General features: G+C 37.0%; 2 protein-coding genes across 2 annotated transcripts in view; both read left to right on the forward strand.

Annotated features, from left to right (window-relative positions):
- Window positions 1–27,885, forward strand: part of FAM172A (family with sequence similarity 172, member A) — a 364,503-nt gene that overhangs the window by 234,206 nt on the left and 102,412 nt on the right. The window contains exon 10 of the mRNA XM_004678134.2: window positions 7,370–7,454. Coding sequence (XP_004678191.1) covers window positions 7,370–7,454 — 85 coding nt within the window. The remainder of the gene's footprint in view (window positions 1–7,369; window positions 7,455–27,885) is intronic.
- POU5F2 (POU domain class 5, transcription factor 2) lies at window positions 22,782–23,795 on the forward strand. Its single transcript, XM_012721917.1, has one exon. It carries the CDS (start codon window positions 22,782–22,784, stop codon window positions 23,793–23,795), a length of 1,014 nt encoding a protein of 337 aa, XP_012577371.1.

Here is a 27,885-nt window from a genome sequence, read left to right on the forward strand (position 1 = left end):
AGAACAGGCAGATCGACGAAGTACACTGCTGAGGGGAGCAGCGGGCAGGTCAGGAGAGGTCTGCCACACCATGTGGATCTCCTCCGGGGCAGGCGGGGATCAAACTCCTGCGGAAGTGGTTTAAGCTTCTTTGTGCTGTGCTTTAACCCGCTGAGCCACCAGGGAGGGCCCGTTAATTGCTTTTTTTAAGGGCCTGAACTTTTTCAAGAGAAGATGTGCCCTTCATGCTATGCTTTTTCTTATACTGTCTGTCCAAAGAGATATATTACAGTCCACTGTATGTATGTAGCATTATGTATGTAGTCAGGTTAATAAATGAGCTATTAGTAACTTTCTTTATGCATAATCAATGTGCAGTTATAATCTTGTTCTCAACTAGTGAGTTCCCTCTTCATCATTTTGAAATTTGGAGTTCTTGTCACATTTTAGCTTGAAAATAAAATACTTTCTCTACATTTGCTTTTCAAGTATTTTAACTACTATGTATCCCTTTAAAAATCAGACTATATCAATCTGTACATATTTCATCCAGTTGAAATAGCTGATAATGCAATCTTCATTTAAGTTTTATCAATTTTTGTAAACATGCCTTTTATAATTTTTTAATATCATAGATGACCTACTTCTTGACTAATTCTTTCAATTCCCTTGATTATGCCTAGGAAGCACCATGAGGAGTTTTGTATTATGACATAGCAAAATCCAGACTCCAACTTAATCACTTACCTAGGTCTGTAGCTTTGGGCAGTTATTTAATTTCTTTGAAAATCAGTTTCTCATCTATAAAATTTAGTACCTACCGTGCCAACATTATGGGAAAATAACATATATAACTAAATAGCACAATTGCACTTTACAGAAGTGAACAGCACTATTGCTGTTATTTTCCTATTCCCCCATTGTATAAACACATTAACTATGTTCTCATTTTGCATATTCAAATCTTACAGAGGGGAAGTCATTCAAAACAAGGAACTAGAAGAACTAAGTTTTGGTAATAATCCTGACTTAGTTATGTACTAGGTAGGTCAATACTTAAGAATCTGTTATATATCTGATATAATGCTAAAACTTATCCTGAGCAAGCCACTCCATCTCTCTAGCTCAGTTTCATACTTATAAATTAGGGATAATAATTCCTAATATGAACGACAGTGAGAACCAAGCCAAGAAGAAAAGCCTTGAAAAGCAAATGATACCACAAAAGGAAATGAGTTGTATTTTTATAGAAAACACCATAATATCCCAGAAATGTACATTTATTAAATAACTATTTAAGGACCTTTGAAAATATCCTAGTCAGATCTCTGCCTTAACTCAAGAACATAAAAGGAGATTATATATGTCTATGTCAGATACTTATAGGAACACACCTCCATATATGAAACCTCCCCACCCCATTAGAGATTTTGGTGTGATTTGGTAAGACAAGAGTCCAGTGTTCCCCAACACTTCCAATGATAAACCTCCAACCTTTTTTCCTTGTCATATATATATTTTTAAAGATTTATTTATTTATGCATACAGAACTGGGGTACAGGCCAGAGGCATAGGTGCAGTGAGAGAATTCACCAGAGACAGAGTGGGGAGCAGGACAATCAGATCAATGAAGTACACTGCTCAGGGGAGCAGCAGGCAGGTCAGGAGAGGTCTCCCACGCCATGTGGTCACCTCCGGGGCAGGCTGGGATCAAACTCATGCTGAAGTGGCTTTAGCTTCTTAAGCGCTGTACTTTTAACATGCTACACTACCACAGAGGGCGCACCTTGTCATATATTTTTTAAATCCTTGTCCATCCTGCAAAGCTCCTTGAAATAATGAAAAGCAAACAATCCTGGACTCATTAATTAGTAAGGGCTATTTTCTTGATATGTTGGAAGAAGAGTGGGTTAGGCTAACTTTAGTGTTCTTCAATCCCCAATTTCCCTACCACTTCCTACTCTGGCTTCATTTGGAATCAGCCAAATTAACAGGTATTTTTGTAAACAACCCTTCCAAGAAAATAATAGAAAGCCAGAATGTTGTCTATAAAAATAAGTCTAGATATTGATGTTCCTCAGTACTTTTGACTGCTTAATGATTGGTCCATCTTTCATCAAACACTTTTTAATTTGGAGTTAAGACTAGTAATTCTTATTATGCTAATTTTGTTAGTAATCATATTTGTAAGCAAGTTTACATAATATGAGAAATTTATTAATGCTAATAGTCATTTACTATAAAAAGCAGGTTGTATAATCTTACCAGTTAGCTTACAAAAAGAAAGAAATATATACTTCTATTACTTGTATAATTTCAATTTTTTTAAAGAAAGTCAAAAAGTACATGTGTTAGTTACTCCAAATGAAACCTACTCCTAACTAATCAACCAAGCATACATTCTAAGCCAGCCTCAGGAGGAGAACTATAACAACTCCTCAAGAAGCATTTCTTAGATTAAGTGTGAACCTTTAAAACATTATACTATGTGAAATATACCAGATATAGACTTAACCATACATACACTTACATATGAAATCTAAATTTGTCAAATACCTACGTAGTGAGTAGAATCGTGGTTACCAATGGCTGAAAAGTGAGGTAGATAAAGAGATGTGGGTGAAAGATGTTTGCTGCAGTTATGTAGGATGAATAAATCTAATGATCTAATATACAGCATGGTGATTATAGTTAATATAGTCTTGAATACTGGAAATTTGCTACGAGGATATTTTAGGTGTTGAGCACAAAAAAAATGGTACATGTCTGAAAGGAAGATATATTAATTAACTTGACTAGTAATTATTTCACTATCTGTAGATCACATCATGTTTTATACCTTAAATATATAGATTTGTATTTTTAAAAATAAAAAAAAATGCATAAACCAATGTTTCCTTGTATACACCTGGCCCCCAAAACTCTTCAGCCAATCCACATGTATGGTTCTATGTAATAGTCTCCCTTACTTTTGACCATTCATCCTTGACTGTTTGTCCTGGGAACACAAACTGGTAAACTATAGTAGTTCTTAGTACACAATAGCTTCCACGTTAAAGATCAACCCCTAAGGCATTGGTTACTTATAACTCAGTTTAAATGAAATAAAAAGCAATGTAATTCTAAATTCATCCAGCAACAAGCATTTCCAGATACTTCTAAATGCCTTGCACAGGAACACCTACTACATTCTTGGTTTTTGTTTTCCTACAAAATATAATTTCTGACTTTTTATTTTAAAAAAAATAGCTGTCTACTCTGAAATATCATCAACTCTTGACTCAAATATCAGAGCCCCTCAGCACTCTGATCTACAAGTACTTCTGTATCAGTAGTTCCGACCAAGAGTTTGCATTTCTGAAAGAAAACAATTTACAACCACACAAACCTTTAAGTCTGAATCTCCAAGTAAAAGACCATTAAGTTGAAAGCACTTAACTTTGAGTAACACTCATTTTTCTCTTTTTTTGCCAGCAAATTGAGAGAAACTAGTTACATGACCCACCTCCTCTTATGGCTCTAGCAAAACGCTTCTTGTGCTCTGCTTGTTGTTTGGCATGAGATAGAGCAGCATCTATCTCATGTCATTATTTTACTTTGTTGAAATCTGAAATTTGGTGAAAAATCTGACATGTACATGTATATGCCTCTTATACATTCCTTAAACGAAGGTGTAGAACCGCTACAATTCTGCAAAAGTACTTAACAGTCCAGAGAAATCTTGTACATGTTCACTTTAACTATAGAGTGTTATAATCTTTATTTTTTTATCAGAGCTCAAAACTTTGACATGTGACTATATAAAAATTAAATATCGGAATCACAAAATTTTACCTATATTTTGTTTTAAATGTTTGAGTTGCAAAATATTAAAAGTAGGCCCACCATATGATCTTGCAATTCCACTCCTAAAGTTAACCTGCGTAATATACAAACAATAATTGAAATGGACGTAAGCACACCTATGGTCATTGCCGTGCCACTTACATAAGCAAGTTAGAGAAACAACCAAGCTCCCAGTGACAGATGAGTATGTTAAGATATGATACATGTAAACTATGGAATACTACTCAGATATATCAAAATATGAACTCTTGCCCCTGGCAACATGAATGGAACTGCTAAGTGAACTAAGTTAGAAGGAGAAAGATAGGTACAGATTATTTCACTCATATGTGAAACACAGAGAAACAAAGAATCAGACAAAACCAAGCCAAAAACAAACTCAGAAATTTGACTGTAAAATTGAGTTTCCGGGCTCTCCCTAGTGGCACAACAGGTTAAAGCACCACATTAGGAAGCTCTCCAAAGCCACTGCAGCACGAGTTCAATCCTTGGCCAGGGAGAGCTGAGCCACATGGTATGGCAGACCTCGTCTGAACCCCCCACTACTAACTTAAGCAGTGTACTTTGTCAATCTGCCTGTTCTGCTCCCCACTCTGTCTCTGGTCAGTCCTCTCACCCACCACACCTCTAGCCTGTAGCCCAGTTCTGTAAGCATAAATAAATATTTTTTAAAATATTGAATTTCTGGGCCCTCCCTGGTGGTGCAGCGGGCTAAAGCACAGCACTGCAAATAAGCCACAGCCGCTTTAGTGTGAGATCGATCCCTGGCCCTGGAGGTGACCCACATGGGTCTCTCCTGACCCGTCTGCTGCTCAGCAGTGTACTTCATTGATCTGCCTGTTCTACTCCCTACTCTGTATCTAGTGAATCATCTCACCGCCCGCCCTGCACCTCTGGCTTGTACCGCAGTTCTGTATGCATAAATAAATAAATCTTTAAAAAAAAATTCCCAGAAGGGCATTAGGAACGTGGTTAGCAAAGGGGGAAGTTACTAATGATACATAGTGGAGTGCTATATAGGTGCCTTAGTGGGTAGGTATGGTGTGGTTTCATAAATCTAAAGAGGTATGAATCTATACCTGTGAATTATATACAGTTATAATCGAGTGTTACCCTAAGAAAAAAAAAATAAAGGTGATCTAGATAAATTTTATTTTACTCAGCTTTTAAAAGTCAATAATAGCAATAAAAGTCAATAAAAGTCACCCTCCCTGGTGGCACAGCGGGTTAAAGCACTACACTGAGAAGCTAAAGCCACTTCCGCATGAGTTCGATTCCCGCCTGCCCCGGAGGTGACCACATGGCTGGCAGACCTCTCCTGACCCGCCCGCTGCTCCCCTCAGCAGTGTACTTCATTGATCAGCCTGTTCTGCTCCCCAATCTGTCTCTGGTGAAGCCTCTCACCGCCCCTGACTCTGGCCCGTCCCCCAGTGCTGTACAGATAAATAAATCTTCAAAAAAAAAAGTCAATAATAATGTATTAGATGGTGATTAATTACTTCCATACTGCAGTATATCATTCTTTTATTAATTCCAGAACTATCCTTTTAGTCATAGTTTTACCCATGTGAAGTCTAGGTAAGCAGTATTAAGACTGACATATCAGTTGGGTAATAGCCAACTTCCATCAGATTCTGAGGTACCAGCAGGATTAATAATAATTAAAATATATACCTAATCGTTGCCTGTCTGTTGGTAGTGCTAATTGCTGTCATTGAAAAGACTGAATTGTTTAAGAAAAAGAGCAAGAAAGAGAAAGTCATTCTTCATTGAAGCTATCTCCCTGTATCATTGGGAGCCTATTTTTAGTACCTATAGAAGTCATGATTTTTGAATTTATTAGGAGCTGTGATGAATGATAAAACAAATCATTCATTTACATATCTTGACACTGCTTTGGAGAATACTTACTTCTTACAAGCAAGTGTCACATTGTGTATAAAAGCAGGCTAATTGTGTGCTAATCTGCATTATCTAGAACTCTCTGATGTGGTATTTTATCAATAGTAATATTAATTTTACTTATTTCAAATGTATGAAATATCTTCTAACCCCTTTTCCTTTTATAATTTCTGCTCTCTTACATTGTATAATTTTACATTCAGCTGTTAATTAAGATTAGGAATGCAAGTTATAGAATACATACCCACTTTAAATTATCAGGCTTTTGTAATACATGAAAATACTAATATTTTATCCAATTTAAATGTAAAAAGAGAAAGCATTTAAGAACATTACTAGATGTTGTGTTTGTTTTCATGTTTTTTTTTACACATAGTTCAATAGTTTCCTTGATCTACTGTTTCTTACAAAAATCTGCCATGCTTTGTGAACTTCACTTTCTAATCTCATACAGCAACCCTTCCTTTATGTCATTCCTGCTCTCCTTGGTCCCAGAACAGTAGGGTTGCCTTGACAAATCTATTCAAAAGCCATTCCTCGGCCTTTATTGGTGGGGACCAGGGCCTTTGAAATTCTCTCCTCACTGCAACACAGCTGACATCTTCTTCCAGACAGAATGAATTAAGGAAATACAATAAGATACTTGATCTACCAGTCAAGGATCTTTCCACAGTAAGAACGGATTCCATGGTGCACGAAGAGGGCAGCAAGCATCTAAAAATACACAATACATGCTTGTTTACCAGAATAGCAATCAGCGATTTTTCCAACATGATTGATAGGATGATTTCTTTTAAAATGAAATCTGTCTGGAAAATCAGAGAGGGAGAGAGAGAGTGTGTGTGTGTGTGTGTGAGAGAGAGACAGAGATAGAGATAGAGATAGAGAGAGAACAGGATGGTATTTTGGAAATTGTTTAAAGCTAAATGAAGTTAATCACACTTTTTAAACCAGAGTCTAAATACAGACTTAAATATATGGAGAGAATACAGTTATTTCGATTTCATTTTCTGAGTTGTAAATCGTCTTTATCTTGGAAGTTATCTTTTAATATTGGAGGTTTTGTATCATCAGACAAACAGCTACAATTCATCAGGTTGTTTTTCTTTTGAACTATTTTGATATAGCCTTCTTTGTCCAGTTTGAAGTAGTAATTAAAAGATAGTATGTTACAAGAGTTAAATTTTGAAGAACAAATGAAAATTTTATTTCTTCTAGTACTACAAAGTATTTTATAGCTTAAAAATGTAACTATTCTTTCACATATTTAAATTAATACTTATTTCTTCTCAAAGTTAAAATGGATCTCTTTTTTAATGTGTCTTCATTTAAATCCTTATATGTATTTGTTTATTTTTTGGCCATCTAGAAATATATTACATCATGGTTCACAGAAGATTACATTTTCTTGATACTAGCACAGGTGATTTGCTGAATTACAGAAGGTAAACTTTATTCCACAGTCATGTTGTTTATGAATAATTACTGACTGTTTACATATGAAAAAATTTTGCAGTGTTGAAAATAAATTGAATATACTTCTTAGTGATTCATTATTTAGGACAAATTAATTTCTGCTGCCTAAAATTTTGGTCTGGTTTAAATCATATTTCAACAGAAAGTTGTCTCTATTATATTGTAGAACTGTTGTAATTGGGTCTCCAGCTCAGAACCATTAGATACATCAGTGGAATCCATGCTGCCCGACTGTCCCCGAGTCTCAGCAGGTATGTGTTTTGATGAGAGATGTATGATTTCTTTTTTAAGGTGAGAAATATGCTAATGAAATATAAGATTCTGTTTTGTGAATTACGCATGTTATTCTGCCTTGAATCATTGAATTTTTGGTAACATATGGCATGGGTCTGATCCACTAATTCGTTAAGTAGCTGAAAATGCTTACCTACAAACTCCCTATAAAGATGAGTAGGTGAAATAATTTGAAAGTAATATAGGCAGTTGCTGTTGGACTATACAAAGGTAATATGTACATAAATAAGTTGGTTAAGAGATAGACTTCATAACCATACAGGATCTCAAACAAAATATTTGCCTCTGATTGTGTACCAACCAGTTAGAATCAAGGCTAGAAGAGAAAGTGCTATGACCCACAGTCTTTAGAAAAGAATTTCATGAAAAATATTCCGGATGGACCTTTAACATTATTGGCTGATACTTATTATTTCACCAGTGGTATCCTCTAATTTTAAAACTGAAAGATAAAAGTAATTATTATTAGAAGCTGTTACATCTTATATTAGATGGTAGGGAAGAATGGAGGAAAAAAGAAAAAATATATACAGTAAATATATATCCATTTCAAAATAAAGGCAAAATATTCATAACTATTTGCCATTTTTGCAACTAGTCATATAGTTGTAGCTATTTATTTATAACTGACATTATACCATATTCCGTTTGCTCTCAATATGCAACTCAACTGGTCCTAGTTCTTTAGTTCTTTGCTGGTCAAGATGACCTACATCTTTATTCCTGAAGAGTCTGGGTCATTAATAATGCTGCATGAACTATATTTTGCAGTTTTCAGTTGATACTAATCACAGGCAATACTAGTAGATGTCTTAGAGGAATTTCTACATTGCAGATGTCCTCTTCTTTCCCCCATTTTGTAGAACGAACTCAATTTTCCCTTAGTAATTTTGATCAGTCACCGCAGATACACTAGCACTCTCCCTTGCTTCTTGATTCAATGGTATAAAAAGCTCAAAGTTGCAAGATGTCGGTGTCACCTTCCAGTTCAACAAATCATTGTAATGTCGCCTGATAGACCTTTCAGTAAACAGAGCCTGAAGTCAGAGTGAAAAGCAGAACTTTTGCAAATAGATCACTAAGGGTAATAGAAGAGGAGCCAGTCCCATTCATTTCCTGAACTGGAGGAAATAACAGAGTACATTAAATGCTAATTTATAGCAAATAACACATTCTGAAGACCATTGTCTTAACCTCACAAGATATATCTCCAGAGGAAGCACCATAACTGAATTGTGAAAAGTCCTTTCACCATTCTATCCAGCCTGCTGCTTAAGGGCAATGGAGAACATTATAAGATCAGTGGGTGTTGACAGAGTAGGCTGTTTTCTTGTCCTCTCATTTGCTCTCTGGTAAAAGCCAGGCTCCTTTTCATGAGCTGCTCCATAGAGAAGCCCACTTGGCAAGAAATCAGTATAACTAAGAAAGAGCCAGAGAGGACCTGTTGCCTGCCAACAGGAAAGCGAATGACACTATTATGGAATCGATCTTCTCCAGGTTGACCTTGAGATATGGACATTCCAGCCTATTCCTAATATGGCCTTTTGGGAGACCCGAATTAGAATCATTCAAGTAAGCCATGTTCAGAATTTTGGCCATCAAAAACTGTAATAAATGTGTAATGTTTTAATCTGCCATACTTGGGGGCGATTGTTCCATAACAATATAAAATTAATACAGAAGGCTTAAATATTAACTCTGGTGGTCAGTTACTCAAGCCTAGGTAGAAACAACCTTAAATGGCTTTGAAATAAAACCTTGTGAAATCATATTTGCGTTGATACCATAGGATTTGAAGTCACTGAAGACAGTTCATTCCTACCCTTGCTTCCCCACTACCGGATAGATTTTGCTGTACAGTTTGTCAAAGATAATATATTAAGTTTATTCTATACCACACCCAATAGACATTATACTGATTTGTCTTGTCATTCAGCTCTTCTCTGCCCAAAGTTTTTCTTAAGACAGAACTTGCTATTTTCTGTAACCTTCTAGCTCCTGTGAGATTTTATTCTAACAAGTTGGACTTAAGAGATTCCATATTCATGTCTCAACCTATGTCCATTTATTCCTCAAATATTTGTTGAGCACTTACTCTTTTCTTTAAACAGCAGACTTACTAGAATGATAGAACTGTATGCACACTGGGGACAACGTAGTGAATTATAGCTTATGACTATCTTTTTTCCTAGAAAAAAATTTTTTTAAAGATTTATTTATTTGTGCATACAGAACTGGGGTACAGGCCAGAGGCTCAGGGGCGGTGAGAGGCTTCACCAGAGACAGAGTGGGGAGCAGAACAGGCAGATCTACGAAGTACACTGCTGAGGGGAGCAGCGGGCGGGTCAGGAGAGGTCTGCCACGCCATGTGGTCACCTCCGGGGCAGGCGGGAATCGAACTCATGCAGAAGCGGCTTTAGCTTCTCAGTGCTGTGCTTTAACCCGCTGCGCCACCAGCGAGGGCCTAGAAAAATAATTTTAATGGTGTGACATGATCTTAAAGAAAGATTAATTTAGTAAATGGATAAAAGAGACTATCAGGTGGTTTTGCTTACATGGAGAATATAGAGAAACTGAACAAAGGGTCAGAAAAAAAGATAAAACTTGCAAGCTGAGACATATAGCTGGGCTGGGAAAGGAGTGGGCTCAAAATGGGAGGGAAGAGCACAAAGGGCTGTGGTGATGGAGAACAAATGCTGGGATGGTGGGAGAACTCTGAAACTACCCCTGAGGGGGAGAGATCAAATTATGTACAAAGATTAACAAAGATGTGAGAAAATAAATTTAATAAAAGGGGTGGGGAGGGGGAACAGGAAGCCAGAGGCAGTAGACTAAGCAGACTGTCATGATAAAGGAAACATTTTAGTAGGTGGCATGAGCTGTATTGGGGGCAATGGAAATGGAGAGGATAAGAGAATTCTAACAAATACAACTAGGGAGAACCTACAATCTTGATGATAAATAGATTGGATGTGGAAATTAAGGGAAAGGGAGGAGACAATGATAATCTCCACTAAAAGTGGCTAGAATAATGAAAATACCATTTCCAGAAGTTTAGAGGGGTTAGAGAAGGAAATAATTAAGGGTAAGAGTTGATGAAATTGTGATATGACCTACCTGAAGTGATGAAAGGAAATTCACAAGGAACTAACAAAAGGCTGTTGAAGTACCTTTGAAACTCCTGAATTTTCTAACCAATAATCCTGTTACCTTTAATTTAAAATGTTAAAGATATTAAAAATGTGCTGAGCACAAGTTAATAGATATCCATATCACATGTTTAATTTAGTGAAGTCTCTTCTTTTCAGCTTTTTAAATTATAAAATTTTTGTTAAGTTTTGACTTGCCTTCATCTTTGACTTAATGTTTCATTAAGTCACATGAAATTACTGTAAAAATACATATTCATTCAATATTGTATTTTCCCTTTTCAAAAAATAGATCTATTATTCATCTGGGCATATCAGAACTATAAAGATAGCACCATAAACTTAAAAACCTTTTTTAAAAAGGGGGAAAAGAGCCATTGTAGATAGCTTAGGAGTTAGAAATTAAACTTAGAGAATTTCTGTATTTCAGATAACCTTGGTGTGGCTCTAGATGTGAAAGAAGTACATTATTGATAACTTGTACTTAATTGGCCAGTCCCCTTCCACCACTGAAACAAAAGTTTTGGAAATTTGTAACTTCTACGTAAATTTGAATGATAGGAAACCCTAATTTTTCTTTGTTTAAGTAATCCAGATTGACTGTTTACACTGACTAAACTTACTGAGTAGCTGCTAAATATTCACTTTATTGCTGAAAATACATCTTACGGGAATGACAAAGAGGACTTGTGTTTCTTGCTAGTGAATAATCACTTCTTTCTAAAGGTAACAGTGAAAAATCAACAGTAATTGCTTCTAGGATTTGGTGTCATTCAGAATGTGTAGACAGGTTGAGCTGCCTAATATGTCTAATATGCTTGAGACACAGCTCAAATTAATTACGTAATTGAAAATCTATACTTTGCCTTGTAAGCAGACCTTAAAATTCAAGGCATATTAGCAAATATGAAACTGTGCCACCTTTTGACTACATGTACTGTGCAAGAATTGTAGAATTCCTCTTTCCATTCAAAAGATATATATATATATACTTTAATCCTTTAAGTGATGTTTTCATTAACTAAATAACAATTTTCAGACAGTTTTTGTTCGTAACTGTGGAAATGGGCTTATTATTCGTAAGCAGTTATTCGTCAGTTAGTTTTCCTATTCATTGTTCTAGACTACCTTATAATTATTAGGTAATAGAAGGGATGAGTTTTCTAAAAGTTGACCACCAGAAATTCTAGTGTTTTTGGTGAATCATTCATTATAATTAACTGAAGTCAGGAACTTTGGAGAAAAGAAACTAATTAAAGAACCATTTAAACCAACCTACCTAAGCTAAATATGTGATATTTCTGTTGATCACCAATATTTTCCCTGATTACTTATCAATCCAATATTACCTTGTGGTGATTATTCTTTCTGCTTTCCAGTAATCACAGTGAATATAAGTAGCCTCATTCCAGAAATCTCGCCATAAAAAATAAATTAAAAATAGTCACCATGTTTTTTGCAGCTTTCTGAACCAATTTGTGAAAAATCCTTGGAAGAATTTGGCAGTAAAGGTGGCAACTCTCCTTTTACAGAGCTAACTCTTCCCTTTAAAGATTAAAAAAAAAAAAAAAAGATTTTAACTAATTATGTTGGAATGCTTCTGGATAAATAAATAATAAGAATTTGCATTTGTACTTCAAAATGTTAAGTTATGAGTTAAGTGGATGGCCTATTATTTCTCTTGTCTCCACAGATGTGTCTCATGGCACTTAGTGCTCTAACCCTAATTATTGGGAAAGTAAGTCAAGTCCACTGTATCTAAAACAGAAATTTCCATACTTTTTACCATATGTTATGTATTGATCTCACTTCTCATGGCTGTCTGTGCTTCTCATGTCATCTCTTTCTCTTTCCCTCTGCCAACTCTGGCTGGGTCACTGCTCTTGATGGCTCTCTCTGTGTCTGTTTCCCTCTAACTCTCTCTTTCTTTGCCCTACCTCCCCTTTTTCTCTCTTGGTTTAGTCTCTGTGTATGCTTTTTATTTACAGTTTTTGTTTTCTATGTCTCCCTGGTTTCATACTCCACGATCTAGAGAGTTTTTCCTGCAGTCTGTAGAATCATATACCCCTCAGCCCACAGTTTCTGCCTGGCCTGTCCCCTTCATGTAGTTTGCCTGGGTCTGCTGCCCTGAACTTCTCTTTCACTGTGTGATATATGCCTCACTCAAGCCACAAAGTGTGCTCTTTCCCACATGTTTCCAGTCTACTCCTGTCTACACTCTTAATGCCTGTTCTGTCAGTCTTCACATAAAGGCATCAAGTCATCAGCGATAAATTTGCCTACTGGCAAAAATACTCTCAAAACATACCTCTTCAGAGAAACTGCCTTGATTTCTAGAAGTCATTCAGAGCATCTAAAATAAATATTCTTTGGTACTGAAATGAATATTCAAGTAAACTTTAAGCACTACAGATAAGGCAAATATTTTATATTTATAAAATTTCAAGATATTTTAAGTTGATATCAACACCTTAAAAGCAAAGGTACATTTTTTTAGTTTCAGTTTCATCATATTTCTTGAAACAGGTCCTTCTGAAGGAAAATAATTCTACTTAATAAATTTGAGAGATACTTTGACCAGTGGCTTTGAATTTTAGTTATGAAAATTGATTTTACAGATTATGACATATGCTTATTATGTGAGAATTAGCACTAGTATTTCTGCTTCTTATGTGCTAAAATCTCTAACCCTCCATATACCTCCTAGGTATTTAATATATCATGCTAATGAATAACACAATCATATCTCAGTGATATGATTTTGAATAATCTTATGGCACAATCCTGGACAGAATTCAGATGTATTATGAAACTTCTTAATTTCTAAAATACTATAGAACCTACTTGTTGGAGAGTTTGGGCAAAGAAATATATCCTTTAAAGATTTGTGTAATGTTGATCTCTATAGATGAGTCTGGAAGAGGCCCTATATTGAAATAGACTAATAACCTTCTAAAATCGCTTTTGGCATAGGGATTCTTTTATTTTTAGCTGAACTTTTAGATGTTTTCCTAAAAAGCAAAGTGAATTATTTCAAGTTTTTACTTTTACTTCATTCTGATAAACTTTCTTCAAGGAAATTTAGTCCTCTTTCTAGTTTAATTTATATAGCAAAGTACCCATACCTTCTGTACAAGGTTTCCAGAGGGGAAGTAATTTTATTTAAAATAAGATGTTGCTAATTTTAGAGCACAGATACAGTTAATAAATATCATCAAAACATGAGAAAACTATTTCTCCTAATGAGAAGCATATCATATACAGTTTGAATTTTATAGTTAAAAGTGTAGTTTTCCGTAACTGCTAGAGTTTAGAATTCTTCAACACATATTTTATGAAGAAATAATCCTTCAAAGTTATGTCTTTATGCTTTTCTTCAAAGGCAGTATGAGGCACATAAAATCAAGATAGGCAGCAAATCTTAACTTTAGCAAATCAAATTCTTTTTATTTTATCATTTTTTACTTTCCCTAAAATTAAAGCCTTAATGTCATACCATGCCCCATGCTTGCTATTCTTGAGTCTAATGAGGCAAGAAACTATATATTTGGTTTTTAATTCTACAAAGATTTATTGAGCACTTAGTATGCACTAGGCACAAGTCAAGTCTAGACTCTAATAAAAAGTGCCAACATGGCTGGATATGACCCATAACACTTCAAGGAGCTTATAGACTCCTGGGAAGGAGCTTTGTGTTTGTTGTAAAGATCCTCCTTGTTCCTGATAAGAAGATGATCACAGAAATAGTTGGGGTGAAGGTTAAGAACTTGTAAACTCCTTCAGCACCCAAGAGTAACTTTTGGCTCACTGGCACCCTCTTTATTCTGATACTCCACTTCTAAGAGTCCGTACATTTTCCGAAAGAATCCATCTTTCTTCTATACTATTATGAGACCCCGGCTCTAGATATACAGTCCAAATGAATTTGTTACTTGTCGTTTAAACTTTTTAATAGTAGTAAGTCAGCAGTTATGAAGAAGAGCATTGGATTTATCATGACTGGCAAATTTGTACTCTGCCAAGCATGTGGAAAATAGTTCTGTAAGATGGCCAGATGAGAGTCTGCAGTTACACCAGCTATACAGTCAGGATAACAGTAGAATCATCTTGTTGGGTTATGATCAAAATTAAGTTAAATAATCCATTGAAACTGTTAAAAATTACACCTAGAATATAATTAAGGCTTAATAAATACAGGCAGACCTTACTCTGTAGGGTTTCGATTTATGCAAATTTCACTTACCAGCGTTTAGTTAAATAACATCAGTCCCCCCAAAACAAGGTCAAATATCAGTTACCACAATATATTGACCGGGAATAATCACATTAAGTATAAATCTCTTTATAAATAACCAGTGCGCATCATGATCAGTGGCCAGTGATACCACTTTTTCAAAATCTGTTGTCAACTAATCCTACCTATCTGTACTTGGTTCACACACAGCATATCATCCATTTTATGAAAATGGATATTCAGGAGAAATTTGGCCAACAAAGATGAAAGTGGGGCAAAGAAATGAAATGCTGAAAGTAAAATTGGAAAGTGTTTGTGACAAAAAAGATGAAGCTGTCCCAGAGGAAGTGATGCTAGCAAAAAAAAAAAAAAAACCACACACACACATCAAGTGAACTCTCAGAGATATTTCACGACATTGGATGTGTAAAGGATAAAATGTCGGCAGCTGATCCAAACTTTGGAGTATGACTATTTGCTGAGGCATAAAAAAAGATTTGCTTGTACTGTGTTAGAAGTTATCTGACAAAAAGCCCTACTCAAACTGTTCTTGTGTTTTACAAAGAAAGTGTTCTAATGCTCCTTGTTTCTAATGCTTAAAGTTACAGTAGATAAAAATACAATTAATTTTACTATTTTTTCATTACGTTATTCCATTTCTGCTGACAGTAAGAGGGTTTTTACTGTTTTGGCAAAAAAAAAAATTTTAAATCACAGAACAGAACGGCATGGTTTTTCCCGTTGATTATTGTGATCATTCTGCATAGTTTCAGTCATTTCCTTTTCCTTCATATTTCACATTAAATAAAGTAGGTTCAACTCATTGTATCTGCCTTGGGAATTATAGATTTACACCTCTACAAATACATGTTTTCACACCCTTCCCACCTGCCAGTGCCCCAACAGTCCACCACAAGTGCACAGTTATTCTCTAGTCTGACACTATCGTGCAAAGCAAAGACTTTCTATAGTTATTATTATCAGAAATTATTTTTTCCAACAAGTAAATAATTTTAGAGAAATTGTTCATTGCTTTTCAGTATTTGAAAATGAAAAGTTTCTGTTATTTCTCTCCTGCTTCTGTCTTTATATTTTCTAGATTATCTATGTCCTGATCTAGTCATATATCATCATGAGGTAACTCTTAGGGCCTTCCAATATACCTTATGTAGAACTAAAGTATTTCACTCCCTGATTTTCCTATTGTTCACTATTCTACTTCATTTCTTCATTCCCCTACGTCTGTTTTAGCCCTTTCTCTTTCATTCTTTTCCCTGCTAATACCCTGTTCTTCCATAGTCTCCATAAACCCCTGAAAGCCCAAAAATTCTTTCATCTGTGGCCTTCCCTTTTCAAAATGACATCTTCCCTGGAACATATTCTTAGGACAAATTTTCTTAAATTCCTTGGTTTCTTCTTTACTTTTCATCTACATTTCTGTAAACTGTGAAAGACTATGTCTTTCTCGATTATAAATTATGACAAGAAATTCTTTGCAAGGAAAAATGTAAAATTTAATAGAAAGGTGACACTTACCAATGATGTCATGATTGGCAGTAAAATCAAGAATAAAAATAAATGGTGTATGCCTCTACTATTTTCCCTTTCATACTTCTTAAACCACATGAATGTATTCTTGAGTATTCAAAAAAGAGTAAAATTTGTTACTAAATAAAGATAATGCAAACATTGCATTCAGTTAGATTCACAGCCGGCTTGATATAATTGCTTTCTAGTTCCTGAGGCTTTCAGAAGGTGAGACTTTCTTCTATCAGATGTTATTTGTACACATATAGAATGAAAAACAGGCTACTGGGAGCACAAGCAGTATGGACTCCAGACAAATAAATGTGGATCAGGATGTGAGTGTTTTGATCAAGAGAGGCTGATATTCTGGTTGGTTATCTTTAAGACCTTTGAAATCATGATGAGATAACTCTGGAAGAAGATTCAGTTTTATAAACTGACATTATTTCCTGTCTAAAGCCAAAGGCTTTGCCAGGTATAAAATACTCAAAAGTGTTTTTAATCTACACATACAGATAAAGTCACTGTATAGGAAAATATGTACTTATATTTTTAAGTCTTATTCTGCCTCTTGAACTTTTCATGATCATTGCTATGTTTCATGTTACCAAATACACGTTTATCAAAAAAAGATATGAATATCTCTATTTGGTCTATTTCAATTAATAATTTCTTTATAGGACATTTCATAGAGTCCTCAACACTGTAATGGCAATGCATCAAAATCAACTAATTTGGAATCTTTAACCAAAAAAAATTCAGAAAGTACCTGTTTCCTGAATTAGAAGTTTTTTGGTCATAAGCTGTAATTTCAGTTAGGTGTATTTTACTGTGAATTATAAAGGAAATTTTTTTTTATTAAACCACTGTGTAGCTCATGCTCTAAAGGGTAAGGAAAGTTCAGATTTGAATGTAGAATACTGTGACTATACCTTGACTAGAGAAATCCATGGCAAAACATCCTTATGCCATTCTTCCGTAACAGGGCAAACTCAACTAAAGAGTTTGTTCAAATCTTGTTTGACATAACAAGAACCTTCACATTTTTTTCTGTCTGAATATATCTGACTCATCACCATAGTGCCTTTCAGTGCAGCCCTGCTCAGCTCAACTATCTTCCTTTTACAAATATTTAACATTCTTTAAAGCTCTGGCGAAGACTAGGGTTTTTACACTTTACGTTACTTAAACATACAAGAAGTTAATAGCTCATGAATATTGCAGGTCTACAAAATAAACTAGACTCTCTTTTTGCATACTTTAAATCTCTTTGTAGTCTGACTATTTGATTGGATCTACTTGTGTCACAAGCTTTTATTAATAAGCAACAATTATATCAGAGCAGGATAATTTTTAAAATAACAAAACACGAAGTAAAATTAAAGTCATTATATTACACAGTTAATAGCAAGGAAATTCTGTTGGCAATACTATCCGTTCTAATTTTCCTTTACGCACTTTATAAGAACAAAAGCGACTCCTATTACTCTCACTCACAAGCAGCTTTCCTTCCATGGAGTTCTTGTCCTCTGTGTCACCAATGTGTTCATAGAAGAGTGCTTATATTATCTATTTGCGAATTCATCACACAGAATCAAAATTGGTCCTACGTAGTGACTACATTGATTTCATTAACTTTCCCCTCGTATTACCACTGAGCGTTCTTTAGTATATGTACTTTACCTTGAGGTATCAGTTTTTCTTAACTGCATATCTTCACTGTCCCACTCTTCCTGTAAAGTCCACAAAGGATTAGCAGTTCATCATTTCAGATTTTGAGACAGTTTCCAGTGCATTTGTTACAAAGTGTGATGCTAATTTTCTCCCTGTGAGATAGGAGGGTCTTTCCTTACTGTACTCAGTCCCATGGTTTTGCTAACTTCCTGATTTCCCTTCTGAAACCAAGAGCAAGACCTCCCAGTAACTTGTTTCTGGATCTTGTCTCTTGTCTTTGGTTTCTGTCTTGCTCCATGAAATGCTTTTTGGGACCTACACCTGCCCTTCATGTGACAGTGCCCTTATTCCCTCTTGCCTGGCCAGTGCTATGTTACTAGGAAACATGCAAAGTGGGAGAAAGTATAAAATATGCAGCAACTAGTCTGTCTTGCCCTCTCTGACTTACACATCATTTTATATCTTCTGTTCTGCTGTTGATGGGAACATTGGAGACTCTGCTAGAGATCTAAAACTCACAAATTCCTAAACAAAACCATGTCTGCTTATCTGGAGCATGAACAGCTTTGGGCAAGATGCATTTGGAGAAATAAGGAAGCAAGAGTCACCTTCCCAGCCAATGATATAACTGAGAAGAATGTTGTAACTCAAAACCAGATCCTTTCACAGCTGTGTGGTTTGTGCACTTATTAACTCGGAGCACCATGGAAAGCAGTATATATTAGCACATCATTTGGCATGTAAAATCAAAATAAATGCTATTTATAGTGTCAATTTGGGGGTTCCATAACTTCTAGGGGAATAGCGAAGAGTGAAACTCCAACCAGCTTTTGCAGGCAGTCCAGACATGGGTGGAGAGGCATCAGAGTTTATAGCAAGCCTTTCCCAAGAAAGGAAACTTGAAACAAGCCCTAGAATGATATTATGTTTAACTTTCCATCCACTTTTTCCTTCTTCCTACCACCAGTGGATCTTGGTAGCTCATAATTGCTGTCTTAGAATAGAGAATAATAATACGGAGAGCCTAATAATACAAATCCTGAGACTTCATGCATTTCTGCCTAAAACTAGCTCTCTTAATTCGAAGATCCTAGTAAAAGAAACTGTTAGCTTCTCTTTGGGGCAAGTATAGTTGTCCTGCTCTGCTGACAATTTCTCGCTCATTTAGGTTATAAATACACAGGAAACTGGGACCATGTTTTTCTTGTTCTTACTTTGTAATTCTCTGTGGGTAAGACTGGCCCGATTCTTAGATTGTAATCTAATCACAGTTACTGAGCAGTCTCTGTGTTTAGCGAAGGTGATGGATTAGCCTTTCAAGCACCCTAGCCCTAGCTGGCTGTCTTGGGCATTCCCATCACCTGCCTTTCTCTGTTTTCTATTTCTGTTCCAACCAAATAACATGCTCCTGCTTTTTTCCCTCCCCCTAATCACCCCATCTCCATAGCACATTAAGGAGATGTCAAAACTTCCCTTAAGAATATGAGCTTTTATTTGTGACAGCACCATATGCATAAACTAGGAAGTAGGCCCACTAACAGATGAGATCTGACCAAGTACAAAGAGACCCTTAATTGAAAGCACCCAAGTTAATTTTAAAATCCATTAAGTTAATATAGCCTTAATTTTTAATTTAGTGAATGTCTTAACTACTGGTTTTAACTGAGTATAATAAATTTTCCTCAAATTCAGTTGAACTCACTTTTTCCCAATTCACTAAAATGATTTTTATTCAGCTATTGTTTTGTGACAATGAACTTTTTCTCTGTAGTTCTCGGTTGCAGATGGGTTTGTGTCAATATGTGGACCTAATTAAATTATTATTTCTTGTGATCTTTTATTATGTTTAGCAGCCACTGGTTGCTTTCTAATTTTGAGAAAAAGAGCATGTGAGTACACCTGGCAAAAATGGATAGCCGCAAAATTATTAAGTGAAATCTACTCCAGGTAAATGTGGAAGTATTTGCGCCCTACTGCCTCCGAGATTCATTTACTTAACATTAAACTTCCTACTCTGTGCCAGTGCTAAGGATCTTGCAGTGGGTCGGACAAGGACCTTGCTCTTCACCAGCAGACATTTTAGCCACAGTTGCAGTGAAGATGCAGATACACAAATAACTAAATACACAGCCAGTAGAGATAACAGTTAATTTCTCAGTTTTTCTTTTGCCTTTTCTATTGCTTTGAAGCCATTTCTATAACCTTGTTATCTCTAGTGTTGATTTGAATTTAGGCTTGTGGTGCTACTATTCCCTTCCAGTAAGGGCTTAAGGGCCTGCTCTAATGCACAAGAGAGGATCAAGAGGTACCTGGAAGAGTCAAGATTATGATTACTATGCTGCAACAAAATGTGCTTTACTGTCAGAATTATAAAAGGACTCATTTTTCTTTCTGCAAACATTTATTGCACAGTGTATCAGTCAGGGTTCTGTTACTTCCAATCTTTATAATACCTACTTTTGAGTATTTCATACTCTAATTAGAGAGCCATGAAATAATTATTGATACATGTTACTAAAAAACATCTATCAAATTATAAGCAGAGGGCGACAGAAGCAGCAACTAACTGTCTACAGTAAGCCCTCCCTATACGGAGCCTCTAAATTGTATCTTAAAGGTGACCAGAAATACAACTTGCTGCACTTTTTCTTTTTTAAGATTTATTTTTTCATGCAGAACTGGGGTACAGGCCAGAGGTGCAGGGGGTGAGAGGATTCACCAGAGAAAGAGTGGGGAGCAGAACAGGTAGATCAAGGAAGTACACTGCTGAGGGGAGCAGCAGGTAGTCAGGAGAGGTCTGCCGGGCCATGTGGGTCACCTCCGGGGCTGGGGATTGAATGCTCACTGAAGCAGCTGCAGCATGCTTGCGGTGCTGTGCTTTAACCCACTCTGCCACCAGGGAGGGCCTGCTGCACTTTTTCAAAAGCATGTACTGAACACCTCCTGTTAGCCAAGCACAATGGCAGGCATTGTAGACACAGCAGTGAACTAGACGAAGTCCCTGCTCTCTTGACAGCAAAGAAGCAAGCAATAAATAGACAAATTATTATACATTATTATACATTAGGTGGTGATACCTGCTAATACAAATATATATATATATAAATAAAGGAAATAGAGAGTGATATAGGATGAGACATCTCGTATGAGACATCTCATTTGAGAAAATCCCAAAAAATAGGAACAACCAAGATCAAGAAGTATGGGGAAGAAGTGGTTATGAAAAGTGTGTCTTTATTAGGGCAGAATGAGTTATTGCATGGAGTGCAGGAAAGACAGCATACAGAGGTGGGGACAGTGTGGTTGGTGACGCTGGACAGAACGGAGGAAGGGACCAAATGATGAAAAGCCATGTTTTCTGTGCTCAGGAATCTGAATGTCCACATGGCTGAGTGGAGAAAGATAGGCTAAATTTTAGAAGTGCACCATGGTTAGTTTTATTTGGTTTGGTTGAATTTGACTAGGTTTGTTTTATTGTTTTTTCTTTTAAACTAGCAGCAGTTCACAGGGTAAATTTGAAAGGAGACAGTAGAGAAGAGATGGCAGAGTTTAGATGTTAGAGAAGAGATGGCAGAGTTTAGATGTTTTAGGGCACCTAGTATATAAGATGTAATGTCCTGTGAAGAATGAGAATTAATGGTCAAGAGCAACTCTTGGGTTTAGGGCTGAATGGGTGATAATGCCATTAGCCAGTTCAGGGAACCCTAGAGGAGAAGCAGGGTTAAAAGTATAATGAATTTGATTTGGGACAGTGGGAAATAAAAAACAGAAAAATTAAGAAGACATCAGAGCTAAAATGTAGGGTTGGCTGGTACCAGCACTTCATGGAAATTCAGAACAGAGAGAGCAAGAAGAAAAGTCAAGCTTGCCAGGTACTGCAGAAAAGTTTAATGGGATGAGGTTTTTAAAAGGTCTTCAGATTTGACAGTTGAAAGGCTACTGGTGACTTCAAGAAGACCAGTTTTGGGAGGTACAGGTCTTGACCCAGTGCCTGGAAGCTGAGCACGGATGGGGAGCCAACACGTGAAGGACTGGTAGGAGAAACAGGATTTAAATCAAGTAATTCAGCCCCATGAGAAAGTGGAATCTGGCAGAGTGTGGGAATGGCGTTTAGAATCTAAAAGTAAACTGATACTAACTAGAAATTCAAGCAGAGACACTTGATGTTTCTTAGTTCACAGGGACTGAAGATGTGCAAAGGACAGACTTTTGTGAACATAAAGTAGGGGACAGATAGTAAACTGAGGAGTAACCACAGCAGTGCCTGGCATACAGATGTTTAACAAATATTCATGAACCTAAAATCACTGTTCATATTATGTGAAAAAAATTACCAGAAGTCTTCTTAAAAAGCTGTAAATAAATGCCCAGGTTCCCTTTAGGGAATAAATGGAAACAGTGTGAGGGGTCCCACACAGCCTGAAGTTGCAAAATCCAAAAGAAATATTTGCCCTTTAGAGGGAAGCAGAGTTCTTGGTAGAAGACTCCACCCCCTAAATCTGGACACCGAAAGAATTACAAGTTTAACTATCAGATTTTCCCACCACCGCTCTCACACACACACTCCGTGTTTTCCCTGCCTGCACCACCAGCTCTACCCACTAGGGGGCAGGGCTCGAGGACGAGGCTGGTGTCTGTTTGTGAGCCTCGAGAGCTATCAGTTCCTACCAGACTCCCCGCTCTGGGTGCGGTCTTACCCCATGGCTGGACACAGGCCCTCAAACTTATGCCCTCTACCTCTCAGTGATGGGGGCGGGCCTGAAGGACCAGTGAGAGTGCGGGTTGATGCTCCGATCCCGTTGGGCACCCAGGCGACCCCTGACAGGCTGATGGCCCAACCCAGGATAGGACCGGGCGTCTGCCCAGGCCCAGAAGTGTGGGGGGTACCCTTGAACCCCCAGCTGTGTGAATTCCAGGGTAGGGTGGTGCCCTCTGAGCCCCAGCTGAGAGCAGACGAGGCTGGGGCCTGCTTGCCAAACCCCTCCGAGAGCTCCCTACAAGGGCCCTACATTGTCCTGCGGTGCATCCCAAAGCTGGCCCTGCCAGAGGACGTCTCTGCCATAGAAAAAGAGATGAAACAGTTGGCCCAAGAATTGAGGCAGAAGAGGATGACCCTGGGCTACTCACAGGCCGACGTAGGGTTTGCAGTGGGCGCTCTTTTTGGAAAGGTGCTGAGCCAGACCACCATCTGCCGCTTCGAGGCCCAGCAGCTCAGCCTCGCCAACATGTGGAAGCTGCGACCACTACTGAAAATGTGGCTGGAAGAGGTAGACACCAAGAACCTGCTGGGCATATGCAAAATGGAGATGATCCTGCAGCAGGCTCGGAAGCGGCGACGGGCAAGCAGGGAGAGACGCATCGAAAACAACCTGGAGAAACTCTTCCGGCAGTGCCCGAGGCCCACGCCCCAACAAATCAGCCGCATCGCCGGGCAACTCGGACTGCAAAAGGATCTTGTCCGGGTTTGGTTCTATAACCGGAGCAAGATGGGCCCCCCGACCAATGATTTCTCCCCACCACAAGAGGTGGGGCCGGCTGAACCACCTTTCCCAGGGGAGGCAGTGTGCTTTCCCCTGGCCCCGGGGCTCCATTTCGGTTCCTTCCACTGTGGAGGGCCCTATTTTACACCCTACTCCCCCACCCCTTTCCCTCCTGGGGGAGCCCTTCTCTCTGGCCCAGGCACCGCTTTAGGCCTCCCCAGGCTTTCCAGTTAAGGGACCTGTCCTGAAGAAGAAAGGCTGGGAAAACCAGTCTCGGGTTCATTTGGTTTTTAGCAAAAGTTCCATTTACTGTTTAAGACGTTTAGAATACTTCGGGTTTTGGGGTGGGGTCTCGTTGGAAAAATTGGGGGAAAGAAGTTCAAATTTATTGTGTTTTTCCCTAACGTTAGTTATACACAGAGCACACAGACTTTGACTATTTTTTTGCTCTTAATAAAAAAATTGTGTGTCATTCCAAACTGTGATCATCATTAAATTTGGGTGTTTTTTTTTTCTTTATCAATACTATGTCGAGTAAAAAACTTTAAGTCACAAGACCTTTTTAAGTATACCATTTTTGTCAAAGCAAGCTAACAAGCTTGGAGTAAACACAAACATAAAATCCTGATTTAATAGCTGCACTGGCTGGGGGAGATGGTAGGTTTGAGAAAAGAGTACACTGATCTTGTTCTCCCCTTTCTTAAAATATGCCAACTTTTTTTTTTTTTTAAGATTTATTTATTTGTGCATACAGAACTGGGGTACAGGCCAGAGGCTCAGGGGCGGTGAGAGGCTTCACCAGAGACAGAGTGGGGAACAGAACAGGCACGAAATACACTGCTGAGGGGAGCAGCGGGCGGGTCAGGAGAGGTCTGCCACACCATGTGGTCACCTCCAGGGCAGGCGGGGATCGAACTCATGCTGAAGCGGCTTTAGATTCTCAGTGCTGTACTTTAACCCGCTGCGCCACCAGGGAGGGCCATATGCCAACTTTTTTTATAATTCACTTTTTTCATTTAGAGGGTCTCAGCTTTAAGTGGGGGTCTTCACTTCACTTCATGCAACCCTAAGGGTTTATCTTATGTCCAGCCACAGTCATTGTATTTAACTTTATTTTTGTTTATTGAAGTGACATAGGTTTACATCTTTGTATCTTTGTGTTTGCTTTGAGGGAGTATAGATTCAGACCTCCACAAAAGTGTATTTTCACACCCTGCCTTCCACCAGTGCCCCAGTAATCCTCCACTACGTTCCACTGGGCACCTGCTCTCTCTGGGTTCCCTCAGTCCTACAGTCCATAGTTACTAGTTTATAACTGGTTGGGTTTTGGCTGACCCTTTGCTATGTTTTTCTCTGTATTCCACATATAAGTGAGATCATCGGGTAGATGTTTTAACTCCATTGCTACTCAGATCAGTAAGCTGGACAGTAATAACTCTGCCCTACTTCGAGCTTACTTGTCTGGTTTTAAACTCTATTAAGTTACTCCCTGGGAATTTACCTTTCTTTTTAGCTCAGATATACTTTTCAGAGGATATTTGTGAGTTGATCCAGCATTCCCCTGGAGACATTTCCAATAGTACATCTTAAATCACTTTTCTAATCTCTCCTTGAAATTGAACTTTTACAGTTTTCCACTTCTACATTGGTCAGTTTTGGTCATCACATGCTAAACAAATCACTCATCCTATGTTTTCACATCTGCTGCCACACACTACATGAAATTTTTTTTATAATTCAACCACTGTATCTGAATTTATATATTGTTTTTGTGTTTTGATCTCACCTTTTTGTGCTTTCTCTACATTATTTTCCCCATAACTAGTCTACAAGAATTTATCTACAGGTATCCAGGTATTTTCAAAGAATAAGCTTTTTGATGTTTATTCTATTTACTACTTTTTTATTTCCTAATTAACTTTAACTTTTATCCACTGCTTTTTTCTAGTTTCTTCTGGTTTCTCTCATTTTTCTTTTTAGGTAGGTAGTTTTGTTGTTGTTTCCTAGTGGCTGTGTGGAGAATGGTTCTGGGGTATAAGATTATAGCTCAGTAAGAAATTTATGTCCTGATCTGACACCAATTCCAGGATTAATTTTAGTATCATAAAATATAAGCATGACTGAGGCTTCCCCCTCCATCTAGTCATGTATCTTTCTTAGTCTCTCTGAGGCTCCAGAAACTCATTTTCTAACTTTTTTCTAATAGAAATACAAAATTTTCATTTGGAACCATTTGAAATGTCTAATTTGGTGGCATTAACTATATTCAGTGTTTTATGCAACTATTATGCACTCTCCACTTCCAATATATTTTCATCATTCTAAACAGAAACACTATCAGTTAAGCAGTAACCCTGTTGCCCATTCTCAGCCCCTGGTGTGCTTTCTATCTGGATAAACTTACCGATTGCAGACATGTCATAACATGGAATCACATAACATTTGTCCTTTTGGGTCTTATTTAGTCTACTTAGCATATTAGGACATAGCATGTATCAGAATTTCATTCCCTTTTATGACAAAAAGGCTAAGTTCATCTGTTGGTGGATGCTTAGTTTTTCACCCATTGGTTACTATAATCTGCTTTGGACATGCATGTAAAATTATGTTTGCGTTCCTATTTCCAGTTTTCTTGGCAATTTAGATAGGTAGATAGACAGACAGACACATACACACCTAGGAGTGGAATTGATGTTTCATATGGTAATTGTATATTTAAATTTTGGAAAACCACCATACTGTTTTCTGCCGTGATAGTGCCACTTACATTCCCATCAGCAATGCCCATGGTTCTGGTTTCTACATTAGTTATTTTCTAGGTTGTGTGGTTTGTTTGTTTGTTTTAATTATTATAGCCATCTGAGTACATATTTCAATCTAGGTTTGACTTGTGTTTCCTTACTGACTAAGCATCTTTTAGTCAGTTGAACATCTTTTCATGCGCTTACTAGTCATTTGTGTATTTCTTTGATGAAATGTCTATTCAATTCCTTTGCCCATTTTTTAATTGGGCTGCCTTTCCTTTGAATGATGTAGATATTAAACCGTTATCAGATATATTATTTGCAGATATTTACTAGTGCATGTGTTCTCCTTGTACTCTCTTGGCAGTTCCTTGATTCATGTTTTAAATTTTGACAAAGTCAAATTGAAGCATTTTTTTCTCTGTTGTATTTTGGGGATCAAATTTAATGAACCATTGTCATAGCCAAGGTCTTGAAGATTTGCACGTGTGTTTTATTCTATAAGTTACTTAATTTTATCTCCTAAATTTAGGTTTTTAATCCATTTTGAGCTAATATTTATTTATGGAAATTCACAAATTCATTCTTTGGTACATTGATACCCATTTTCCCAGAACCACCTGTTCAAGAAAATGTTTTTTCTCCATTGGATTTTCTGGCATCCCTCTCAAAAAGTGTTTGACCATAGACCTGAGTGTTATTTCTAGTCTGTTTCATTGGTTGATGTTTATCCTTCTGGAACTTTTAGATTAGGTTTATAGTAAGCTTTGAAATTAGAAAGTTGAGTGATACATTTTTGTTCTTTTCCCCCCATTTTTACTTTGACTTCTGTCACTTGTTTTTGTTTTCTAGTGGCTGTGTGGAGAATGCTTCTGGGGTCTAAGAGTAGAACTAGAGTTTTTGGCAAACATAAATTATAGAGTAGATTATTCAGAGAGGCAAAGCAGTGTATTACACATTATGATATTTTTTATTTTTAAGGAAAACATTTGATTGCATATTGAAATACATATAAATAGTTGGTGGCATACATATTTTACAATAAAAAGTTCAAGAAATATTTCTAAAGGAAGGGTCTATGAAATCTAGGGCTCCTAAAAATATTCATCCTTCTAGTCTTTGTTGCCTCTAAAATAGTAATTTCTCATTAGAAAGCAGCATTTTAGAAGAATAAATTTAGCCTTATTATTTTTAGTTGTGCTTGTTATTTTTGTAAAGAAAAGGCTAATTCTCTAAACGGAGAGTATTGGGACATATCAGTTAAAAAGACATCACTAAGAATTAGGGTTTTTTTTTTTTAATCAGATGCCCATTAATGTTAAAGAGCTGTAGTGTAGCACAGTAAGTGAAGACACCTGCCATATGTCTGTTTTCGTGCACAACATGGTAATTTACAATTACAATTAGTGTGTTTATATACCTCAGTGTAGTTAACCCATATTTAGAATATAATATAAACCCAAATCATTTTCATGTTTCTGAATGTTTACTTTTCAAATTTAAAAAGCATTTGAAAATATCAGAATCCTGGCTTTATCACAGTAGAATCCTCCCTGCTTGTCAGTTTTGAATAAAGAAAA

The sequence above is a fragment of the Condylura cristata genome, unplaced genomic scaffold (genome assembly GCF_000260355.1).
Source record: "Condylura cristata isolate star-nosed mole 26May11 unplaced genomic scaffold, ConCri1.0 scaffold00007, whole genome shotgun sequence".
NCBI classification, from domain to species: domain Eukaryota; kingdom Metazoa; phylum Chordata; class Mammalia; order Eulipotyphla; family Talpidae; genus Condylura; species Condylura cristata.

Coding starts and splice junctions, on each gene's coding strand:
- POU5F2 (XM_012721917.1), top strand. CDS start 22,782: ATGGCTGGACACAGGCCCTCAAACTTATGCCCTCTACCTCTCAGTGAT.